At 37.9% G+C, this 12221-nt stretch overlaps 1 protein-coding gene across 5 annotated transcripts in view; it reads left to right on the top strand.

Annotated features, from left to right (window-relative positions):
- Positions 1 to 12221, top strand: part of LOC126416342 (anillin-like) — a 140344-nt gene that overhangs the window by 29232 nt on the left and 98891 nt on the right. For all 5 annotated transcript variants that reach the window (XM_050084015.1, XM_050084016.1, XM_050084017.1 and 2 more), the window contains 3 exons: positions 5769 to 5892; positions 10004 to 10154; positions 10239 to 10332. In XM_050084015.1, the coding sequence (XP_049939972.1) occupies positions 5769 to 5892; positions 10004 to 10154; positions 10239 to 10332 (369 nt within the window). The remainder of the gene's footprint in view (positions 1 to 5768; positions 5893 to 10003; positions 10155 to 10238; positions 10333 to 12221) is intronic.

Below are 12221 nucleotides of genomic sequence, written 5' to 3' on the forward strand. Positions count from 1 at the left end.
CCAGAAATTTATAGCTGTCAGATGCTGTTATTGAGATGTTACATACATTATTTGCATTGGTGTGGTGAGAACTGCCTGTTCTAAATTGGAGTAATTGAGATGCAGTGACATTCACATTGCGGTCCTGATCACTGAAGTATTTATAATTCTGTTATATCACTGGTAGCAAAAGTTGTAGTTTCTTGCGCTCTTTACCATAGAATAAGTTTGAGGTTTCATATGCACAACTTATTACGTGGGAGTTAGGAGGTTGTGTAATGTTGTTAAAATGCAGGGTGTTAACTAATATGTGGGAAACTGTTGGAAATGAGTAGAGGACGTGAAAAGAGGCAGAAGAGTTCATATATAAATATAGTACTATTTATTTTCTTAGTTACAGACACTTTTTTGTGGTTATATGTTTGCTGCACATCTCTCTTTTTGTTTTCATATTTCCAGCTTCGTTTTGCTGGTGTTTTTTTTTTCTTTTCAGATGTAATTTATTTTGGGAAGTGTAAGTCAAAGCCTTCTTAGTTTATCTCAGTTGCCATGTTTCTAGCAAATAAACAAATCTCTTTTGTAGAGCTATTCTACCCACAACAGAAATTGAATTGGCTATTTACAGATGAGCACCACTGAACTAGAGTGCGTTTGTGATCTCAGCTGGAGAGCTAGATGTTGTGTCTGACTTGCAGTAATGTGCATGACACCCATAGCTGTGCACAAGAACATTAATCATTGACTAACAATGTTAACTTTTTGAGTAATAGACTAACTTTTAAGTTAATTCAGAACCTACTATTTATGACAAAAATGATGCTGTGCCATGTGCGGAAATCATGTTCTGCCCATTTCGGGTCATATAATTGTGTGCCTACGCTGGGGTGAGCCCGATTGATGTAAACAATCAAATGTGAGTGAGAATAACTAGATGTTGGCTGTTTATTGTTGTTTCTGTACAGAGTTTGCATTAAGAACTATTTTTTGTCAGTGAATTGACTGTGGAAACTAAACCAGGGAATTGATTTCCAGCTGTACAACTGATGACAATCCATGGCCACAATTCAATGATTGTTAATTTTGTATTCAGATTGGGAGAACAAATACTTATTGACTGCAAATTGTGCTTGTAAAAAAAAGAAAACATATCATCAATTAGAGCTCACCCTTCAAGCCTTAACAATTTCAAACAACATATAAGGAAAGCACATGAATCACAATATGTGCAACTTGAAGAAACAGTGAGGGCAGAGTGTGGTCGAGGGAATCCATAAACAAATATCAATCTTGGGCATTCAGATATTGACAGCAGAGTCAGTAGCTATACTCTGGTAAAAAGAATATGACAGAGAAGCATTGGAGAATCTTTTGGCACTGCAACAATTGGCAACAGTGTGTCTCAAGCTAGTGTGGACCAATGCATAGTAAACTTGCTGCGGATTTTCATCCAAAGGTCCATTTAACGTGGCTGGAAATGTATAACAACAGTCGAGGGGAAATAGTAAGAAAATGAATGGAAAATGTTGTAGTAGAGGCTTTAATGCATGAAGCCGCTGAAAGTTCAAAGGACAAAGATACTTTAAGTGACAGTGGCGCAAGCAGCAACAACGAAGACAAAGAGGAAGACTTTTTTTATGTCTGTCATACAATCTAAAAAGAAGCCTAGTAGTCACACAGCTGTAAAAACTAAAGCCCAGAGTCTAGTCAAAATGTGGCTGGACATGAAATTAAAAGAATTATTCAACTATGCGGCATTTATTGGGAACAGGTTTTAGTAAATTTATTTATTAAATATAATCCCCTATGCCCTCAAGTGCTGCAGTAACAGACTTTTCTTCTGTGGGCAAAGACATTTTTTCTCCTAAACGCGCCTCACTGTCGGATAAAAAATTTAACATGTCAATGTTTGTGAAGGGAAATATGCACCTTACGGTAGCTCCTGTCTGATTCTAACATGTTGTTGTTGTTGTTGTTGTTGTTGTTGTTGTGGTCTTCTGTCCAGAGACTGGTTTGATGCAGCTCTCCTTGCTACTCTATCCTGTGCAAGCTTGTTCATCTACCAGTACCTACTGCAACCTACATCCTTCTGAATCTGTTTGGTGTATTCCTCTCTTGGGCTCCCTCTACGATTTTTACCCTCCACGCTGCCCTCCAGTACTAAATTGGTCATCCCGTGATGCCTCAGAATATGTCCTACCAAGCGATCCCTTCTTCTGGTCAAGTTGTGGCACAAATTTCTCTTCTTCCCAATTCTATTCAGTACCTCCTCATTAGTTATGTGATCTACCCATCTAATCTTCAGCATTCCTCTGTAGCACCACATTTCGAAATCTTCTAGTCTCTTGTCCAAACTATTTATCGTCCACGTTTCACTTCCATACATGGCTACACTCCATACCAATACTTTCAGAAACGACTTCCTGACACTTAAATCTATACTCAATGTTAACAAATTTCTCTTCTTCAAAAACCCTTTCCTTGCCATTGCCAGTCTACATTTTATACACTCTCTACTTCGACCATCATCAGTTATTTTGCTCCTCAAATAGCAGAACTCATTTACTACTTTAAGCGTCTCATTTCCTAATCTAATTCCCGCAGCATCACCTGATTTAATTCGACTACATCCCATTATTCTCATTTTGCTTTTGTTGATGTTCATCTTATATCCTCCTTTCAAGACACGGTCCATTCCGTTCAGCTGCTCTTCCAGGTCCTTTGCTGTCTCTGACAGAATTACAATGTCATCGGCGAACCTCAAAGTTTTTATTTCTTCTCCATGGATTTTAATTCCAACTCCGAATTTCAATTCTAACATTGATAACTGAATAATTATAAAATTAAATGATAAAACATTTTTATTTAAGCAATGGTAATATGATTGATTCACTTTCTCATTTCACTACACCTATAACATAAAGTTTACTATTACAACTTAATAAGATTGGCTTTAACTTCTGATAAATCTGCTGTGAAGTAATGTTTTAATGAGTAACGCAGTTCACATTTTTAGTAATGAATTGACGATTAGGAAAGATAACTTTGAGAATGATGTTGCCCTGCTGTGAAGATGCCCACTCAGCCATATTCTTAGTGTATTAGTGTGTACTGTACATATCTGCCTAAAATGTATTCCAATAGCACATCGCAACATGCACTTGATACATGGACTTGCAAATTGCAGTGCAGCTAAAGCCGGGAGATTGTATGCTGAAAGACTTCCCATTAGACATTTACCAAACAATAACACCTTTCAAAGAAGACTTGAAGAGAGAGGCTCTTGCAAGAAAACATCATCTTATTGCGGAAGACCAAATAGCGTTAGAACACTTTGTTTAGAAACTCAATTACTTCATCAAATTAAGGGCACAAATTGCAGCAGTACCAGAGAAATAACAGAAACTGAGAATGTGAGTCACATGACTGTGTGGAAAGTGTTAAAAGAGTAATTACTTAATGCATTTCATTTTCAGAGAGTGTAACATATTATATATTATTGAGACAGATTGTTGATCTAGGAAAGCTTTTTGTACATGGATACCAGGAATGTAGTGCAGAATTTTCACAACACTCATGCATGGGCAGATAAGAATCCTTTCACAGTTTTGGAAACAAGACATCAGCAACAGCTTAGCAATAATGTATTGGCTGGCACAATTGGAGAGTTTAATTGGACCTTTTGTTTTCTACGGGAAGTTGACTGGAGCATCATACAGTGAATTTTTTATGGAAAGCATTTCAGTGTTTTGCTGGAAGATATTACACTACACTTATGCACAATGCGGCACGATGTTATTTTGCTCTGCAAGCAAGAACAGTTTTAAATCAGTGTTTCCAAAATAAACGAGTAGGTCATTGGACAGCATCATCTTCGCCTAAATGATCTGACCTCAGTCCATTGGATTTTTATTTTTTGGGGCTTTTAAAGAACATATTGTATTAAAGGCCTATTGCAAATGTTGACATTCTTCACCAATATGTCCAAGGAGGATTTCAGTAGATGCACCAGACACCCATAATGTGGGAGTGAGTAAGAAAGTGGCATTTGTAAACTTGTTAAGGCTAATGGTAAATATTTTGAGCATTTTATTTAACTAGTTGGAAAAGAAAAATTACATGTAGAATCAAACTGGCAATTTGAAAACAAAAAAACAAGAATGAAGCAGGAATGAAGTCCCCTACCCATTCCTCAGAGACTTCCCACATATTAGTTAACATCATGTATGAAAGGCAGAGAAAGTGGCAAAGGATTGTAAATTACTATTGCAAAACTATATTGAACTTTTATAATCTTATCATATAATTTTTATGTCAGTCAAGTATATTGGATAAGATTCAACTGGTATATGCTTAGAAGCTGCGAGAATGGATTCCCAATAAAATAGGACTTCGATCTGCCCCCCCCCCCCCCCCCCACTCCCTCCTGAAGTAACTCATGGTTTATTGAATCAAAGCTTTCATGTGGTCTAAATGTATACCTGCAATCTATTTGTCCAATCCAGCAGACGGTACAATTCTGGAAGAATTGGGAAACTGCTGTGGTCATGCTCAGATCATTTTAAAACCATGCTGAGAATCTAGATAACCATTTTATATTTTGTGAAGAAGGCACTAAGCTAGGAATCTAATCAGACTAGATGCAAGTTTGTCTAGAATTACTTTGTTTTTGGCAATGTTTTACTGACATCTGGATTTCTCTGAAAGGGCATTGATAATCATATCTTGACAGGGTAGAATAGAAATAATTCTATTCGTTGTCAGACCCTTTCACATCTAGTACACAAAATTCCATTTCTTAATTAGTTTGTATTGAAATATGTTACTGTTAGGTCTGTGCAGATTTTGTTTCTGCAGAACACTTTTTGTTATTTATGGCATGGTTGGATTTGTGTACTCTTATCACCATACAATAATAATGAAAATCTAAACTACTGTAATTTACATTATCTATAATATTTCTGCTGATTATACAAATCTATTCTAGTGGCGCATATGTTTGTTACTCTAGTTTCTGAGCTTACTAAATTTAAAGGATTACATGCTTTAATATATCAGAGTGTTTCATGTTTACTATACTGTTTGAATTTGCGTCATGTTAGTCACAAAATATAGTACATCAGCTCAGTTCTGTTCACTTCTACCTACTTTCCTGCTACCTCCTTTATTTCTTCCTTTCACTTGATTTTCCTCTAGCACCATCGTGCCAGCTAACCTGCCCCATTCTGTCACAACCTCCCATCATGCTCCCTTCCCTTCATGCTCCACCCATTTTGCACCTATTTTTTCCCACAGCTACTTTTTTTCATTGAGCAATTTGATAACATTTTATACAAAATTTATCTTCTTTAGCTTGTTAAAATGTTTTTCTGTTGTTCAGGACTTAAATTTAATGACTTTGACTGTGTAGTGTCAGATACATTCACAACACTTGTAGGTAAAAGAAGGTTTCATTGACAAAACTATAAAATCACAATTAGACTAAATGGCTAGTCAATGGTTAGCACCAGGAGACAAAATACCAGTTCTGTTGATTCAAATATTCAAACAGTCCCCCCCTCCCCCTCCTCCCTCAGAGTGTGTGTGTGTGTGTGTGTGTGTGTGTGTGTGTGTGTGTGTGTGAGAGAGAGAGAGAGAGAGAGAAACAGTACTGAATTTTTGTCTCTTGTGGGGTAAGTAAAGCCCAGCTATTCCATCTCTGTGATACTGGTAACATAATGTCACTTCATTTACCTTTTTATATCACCTATAGCCCATTTTAAAATAATGCTATCTATCTTTCTTTCTTTCAGGAAAGGCAGCATGTATCAGTCCCACCAACTCCTCCTCCCCTACCGCAGTTGTCACCTACAAAGAAAAACAGTGTATCAGAGATGCAGCAGAAACTACCCACTCCAAGTGATTGTATTAATAAAGGTATTTTCTGTTATTTAATTATTTAAATTGCAAATTTTTGTAATCAGCCCACCGCTCTTTTTCCCTGTGATTATGATATGGTGTCTGTTAGCACTAGTATATTGAATAAGTTTGGCAATCAATGTGAACTATGTAATGTTTTGGTGGTTTTGTACACTGAGTACAAGTTAATCGGAAAAATGGGTTTGTAATGAATTTTTGTCAAAGTAAGTTCAATCTAGGGATGTAAATAAGATGTGGAGACATCATCAGGAATCAAAAGGATTCGGAAGAGATAAGATGTAAAGTCTGTTTTATCCACTGGCAAAATTGAGGAATCTGTTATATTAAGTCAAAGGTAACCTAGGCCTGAGAAAATGTGACATATATAAAACTCAATGCTGATGTGGGAAGACTTAAAGTGAGAATTATTTAAACATGCGACAGCACATGTTTTACGAGAAGATTGAAGTTTTATTTTCAGCATCCTTGTTCTGGGATTGTGTTGTTACTATGAACCCGAAAATGTAGTGTATAATTTTGGTGTAATTTGCATACATATTTGGTGAAATTTTCATCCTTTATTGCTGCTGCTGCTGTTGTTGTTGTTAATGGTTAGATGTGCAAATTTAATAGGTTGTGATGCTATTTGAAATTGAATGTCAAAAGAAAGTGATGTTGGGGAGCATTTTGACTGGAATGTTTGTCTTTGCAAACCTTCAACAGTTTTTTTTATCTAATATGGTTTTTGCACGTTTTCTTCTTTTGGCCCTGTTTAAGCTCTCAGCAAGCGATTTTCATTTGAGAAACAGCACCATTTATTTTGCTGCTGAACTGAGTACTTATCTGGTTTAATATGTTGCTCAGCATTTTCTCTTTTCCCACCCAATTCAATAACAAAATCTGCAGAATATTAATTTTGACCTTTTGTGGACATTCACAGCTGTGTGACCCACACTTCAGTGCTGACAGGGTTCTTACCGTAGAGGTAGGGGGGGGGGGGGGGGGGGGAAAAAAAAAACAACAACTGTTCGCACAGTGGGGGAAGAGTTGTGGTGTGGTCAGAATACATTGACCAGTTTTGCCTCCTGGGCTCTACAGGGTGGACACTATGAACTGGCTGCCAGCCACAAGCGTAAACAAACCAGAATTATGATGGCCAGAGGGGAGAGTAGCACTGAGGAAACAGATTCTGCCTACCTCTCACAGAGCAGGAGCCTACACCCATGTCCTGCGTTTCTGTGGAACCCGAACTGACTCTTGGTCATAAGCATTGCCGATCCCTTGTGATATTCTGAGGGTCATAATCAGACTCCTTGATGGACCAGAATTAGTCTCTTCACTCGTTCCCAATGAGAAGAGAGAACAATGAGTAATATACAGCACAAAGCATTCAATAATGGCTATCATGCAGTTGCTTACTGAGGTTGGCATTTTTGGTAACGAGGAGAGATCATCATGTCCTCTATCAGTATTTGATGCAACCACAGTTCAAAACATCTGCCACCAAAACAACTGCCATATTAAATGTATCCACATTAAACCAACTTTTTAACTTTAGCTAGCAAGCAAACATAAGCCTTTCTTTGTTGTAAGATCTTAGTTCCTTGCTGAGGTGTTCATTGCCTTATACAGCTTGTATCTTATACAGCCAGTTCAGTGGCCCTTGATTGGCATGGCACCAGAGCATCGACCATTCTGAAATGAAGTGTCTATTAAGTAATTTCTTGTTTTCACATTTTGAGGCACAACTTTCATCTAAACTGATGAACCAAAACATTAAGATCTCTGCCCATTGCGAGTTTGTGTGATGCATGATGGCACTGAGTGCATGTGATCCAGTAAAAGAAGTATATGAGTGAACCAGAGACTAATGGGGATACATTCTAGCGATGATAAGTGGTGCAAATGAGGAAATTCATCAACTTAATTGACTTTGGCGTAAGCCAGATTGTTGTGGCCCAGTTCCTGAGAGCAAGCATCTTGGAAATGGTGAAGCTGTTCCCGTGATACTATCTTGAGCGTCTATGGAAAGTGGTTGAAGAATGTTGAAACGATGAGTAGGCAACAAGAAGGTGGACGGGCATACCTCATCGCCGAATGCAAGGATTGGAGGCTTGCTCGTTCTCTAAAGCAGGAGAGATGGTGATTTGTGGCAGATCTGATGACAGAGTACAGTGCTGGCACAAGCACAAATGTTTTGGAGCACACCATTCAGCGCACAGTGTTGAACATGGTGTTTCGCAGCAGAAAACCCCTGTGTGTTCTCATGTTGACCCAACAACATCATCAGTTATGATTACAGTGGGCACGCAATCATCGACATTGGACTGTGGATCAATGGGTTAGTGTGCCTGGTCGGATGAAACCCTTTTATCATTAAATTTGGTCGATAGTCGTGTCCACATATGCCATTGTCCAGGCTAATGGCTGCTCAAAACGTGCAGCACACCACAGAAGAATAAAACCCAATTGGGATGCTATCGGGCGCCAGCTGCATGATCCATCCACCTGCAAATTACAGAACTGTGTGACCTGTGCATAGGTATCTGGTACCACAACCTCTAGAAACCTTGAATCCATGGCACACAGAATCACTGCTGAATTGTGTTCTAGAAGTGGACCAACATGCTTTTAAGCAAGTGATCATAATGTTTTGGCTCATGAGTATATCTTTGCATTTATCGCAAAATTTGAATTCCAATTTGTGAGGTCTTCAGTTATTACTGGAGCCATACTTATCTGTATGGCAGACAGTCTTATCAACAGGACATGGTTGTCAGCTAGTCACTGCCTGGAATCCAGCACTGGCTTCCATTAAGTTAAAATGAGAGAAATGAGAACAGCAATGAGAACCTCCAATTGTGGACCAACATAGTGCATTGCAGAGTTTTAATTTGGCTTTTAACCACATCATCAGTGCACCGCAGCACCATCATTGCCCATGACACATGCATGGAAATCCTCCCTCTGCTTCCCAACGGGAGGCATTATCAGTATTATTTTTGTCCAGCTGCAAGAGGTTTTCCATGCAAGAATGATTCCAGTTTGGGGCTTTGATAACTTTGGATTACACCACATATTTAACAACAGTTGTGCCTTCCAGCAGTGAGAGTCACAGACACGTGAACATGTCAAACAGTTACATTGATTGAATGTTTCAGTACTTGCACATTACCATGTGGTAGAAGTTTTGAGTGTCTGCTGATACATTGGTTTTATTGAAGGGGGGCACAGTGAAGAAAGATGAGGCAAGACTGGAATTAGGAATTCCTGGAAGGTTATGCGGGAGTGACAAGTCTGAGGTTATTGGGTTAGATTTTGATGTGGGGGCGGGGTGGACATCGTCATCCTGTAGCTGACATTAGTGTGAAAGACAATAATTAAGGACTGGACATTGCAGAGCAGGAGTGTTTCTATTGAGGCAGTGTTTTTAGTTCTGGATATCTGCGCGTAGGTGGTGTGATCTAAGTGAATAGTATGAACTGATAGAACATTAGTTATTGGAAGCCTTTGTCGGTAATTGGGCTACAGCAGAAAATGGTTAATTTTATTTTGGTCGAGTCATTTAGGTGTGTCCATTTAATTAGTATGCTAAGGGCAAGTATCCATGGAGGATAGGTATGGGGCTGAAAGAAGAATAACAGGAAGTATGATGCTGCCAATTGGAAGTAAAATATAAACTGCAGTGACAATGAAGGTAAATAATGATCATGGGGTGTATCTGATGAAAAAAATATTAAATCTGTGATCCTATGGTGAAGATCAGTTGGGAATGAAAAATTAAGGTACAAGCTTTCTCTCTTGTAAAGATAATTTGAACCTCATTTACTGATAACAGCCTAACTGTACTGGTATTGTATTTTTATTTTTTTAATATTTGTTACAAATGACATGTAATTACTACTGTAGCAACTTAAACAAATTCCTTTCCTCAACTCTAGTTGTTATTATTTTCTTCTGTCAAATGTCACCACCTCTGTAGTTGCAAAATTGATGAACCTGTGAGTGAGTGACAAGGCATTTTTATATATGGGTAACATTTTTTAATAAGGTTTCTTGGTTTTCTGCTTTAAAGAAGCAACATCAGATGTTACCTTTTTCTTGAATATAATATTTAACATTTTGGCAGATGATATGAAAAAGCAGTATCCTGTCTTAGCGGATGTTAGGAGATTCAAGGTGGGAGACCCTAAACCTGGCAGGTTATATCCATGCTTGTCAGATATTGAAACGTGCACAGAGACTGAGAGTGAGATGCCTGATACAGATGGCTTTGAAAGGTAATAATAATTTTGAAAAGGTTCTGCAATGATTAACTTATTGAAACTGAAAATTGCTCGTAGATAACAAATAATTATTTTCAGCTCTGGGAGTAATGATTCTTGCAGTAATTTGGAAGACACTAGTTTTGGGAGAGAGATACTGCAAGCTGCAGGCATTAACAAGTCACCAGTCAAGGCAAGTAAAGGATTTATATGGAATAAGCAACTACTTTTCTCCTGTTTGCGTACTATTGTATTATAACATATCATTTCTGATAATAGTTAGTTCTAGATTCAATATAACTAATTAAATATTTCTATAAAATTTATGCTCTTTTAACATTGTGTTTGTATAAAGGACAAGCAAAAATATTTACTATTCATTATTTGTTAAGGTTACCATTGTGCAAACCGGGGTATCTAAACCGGGTGGCAATTTCGGGGGCAGGGGGCATATTCACATTCTTGAGGGGGAAAAAACCTTGTTTCAATAAGCACCTAGCATCCAGCGCAAGTCAGACTATAGATTATTCATATGATTTTGAAACGCACCCCTGCTGGTGTTTGGACACATTCTAAGTTGATTTCTGAATGAATTATAAGTTGAATGCGTGCATAGTGTACATGATGTCTCCGCCAGGAGAATCCTCTTCACATCTAGAAATAAACTTTCCTGCAGACAACACGAGACAGGGCTGTGCGAGCTGAGCAGAATAAAGCCAAACTGGTGAATGCCAACTGCTGCTTGTTTATGTGGTTGATTTCGATTTGCGAATGTTCATTGTTGTTATGATTACTAGCAAAATCCACAGATTCAGACTACCGGAGTGGAAATAAACGACTAACAGGAGTAACAGGTAAGAAATATTACATATTATCTTCTCGGTGTATCCAGAAAAGTGAAATTTTGACAGAAAAAATAAGCAGTGGCTTATTCTGAGTAGCGCGGAAAACGCATTGTACAAACACGTAATAATGCCTAACCGGAGAATAATCACTGGATAACTAAACCAGTGATTGTGGCAGGGTTAATAACGTTAACTGGAGAATGAGTTCTGACAGTGGTAGAAATAGTTATAGAATTAGTGATGACAAGACTTTGTTAGAACGAGGAAGAAGAAGAAACGGGGACATCACACAAATTATGGAAGAATTTGACGATTCCAAATGTATACAAAAATTTCGTCCTACTTTTTGGTCTCGTGCGTGAGAAACTGGAGTGTGTGAATGAACTGTGAAACTATTTCCTAACGTAAAACCTTTTACTTGTAGGCCAAATAGGTATTTCGTACTGGTACTAAGTGAATTATATTCTGTCGTATTATTAAAATGATCATTACTGCTAAAACAGTCTCGCTTATTTGGTGTGTATTGCAATTGATGCAATATTAGAAAGGCCTATTCTGTTTTATCTAGCACACAGTGACAAAATAGACGTAATCAGATTGAGAAACCACACCAGTCTTGGGTACTGTTTGTATTAACAGCATTTTCAGTATTGGACAACGACATTTCTATTTTTCATGTAGCAAAACGTTTGACGAACTTTATAAGGTGATAGCTCTTCCACTGAAAGTAAAGCACACCATGTAAAGCTGTAGCAAGATTGATAGAAAAATCGCTAGGACCTAAAGACTGAAGAAATGTGTACTGTCCTGCCTGTCTCTTGTCTTTACTGGTTTTAGGTATCATATATTTAATTTTATGTCACACAGAAGAGCAAGTTATTAGCTAATAGGCAATAAAGATTCTAAAAGGAGGGGCAGCGTGTCAAACCGGCCGACTGGGAGCTGGAGAGTCACTACAGGAAATTTTAATTTCCATTGTCCTGAAATAGTTTGATGACATCCATTACAAAATATACACTTTTGAGTTCCACAGAGCAAAATACAGTGATGTGCGGTATAAGAATGTTGTTTGAAGAGGCGTGGCACTGCACACTTAAGACAAAATAACGTGTCTTACATTTCCTCGAAGATATATGTTTTATGTATCAGACTCTTCAGAAAGATGTGCGCTACAAAATGAACTTATTTTTGAAAAGTATTTCTTTTTTAAAATTTTTGACGTACTGATGCGCAGAGC

Source organism: Schistocerca serialis, chromosome 8 (genome assembly GCF_023864345.2).
Source record: "Schistocerca serialis cubense isolate TAMUIC-IGC-003099 chromosome 8, iqSchSeri2.2, whole genome shotgun sequence".
In the NCBI taxonomy this organism is placed as follows: domain Eukaryota; kingdom Metazoa; phylum Arthropoda; class Insecta; order Orthoptera; family Acrididae; genus Schistocerca; species Schistocerca serialis.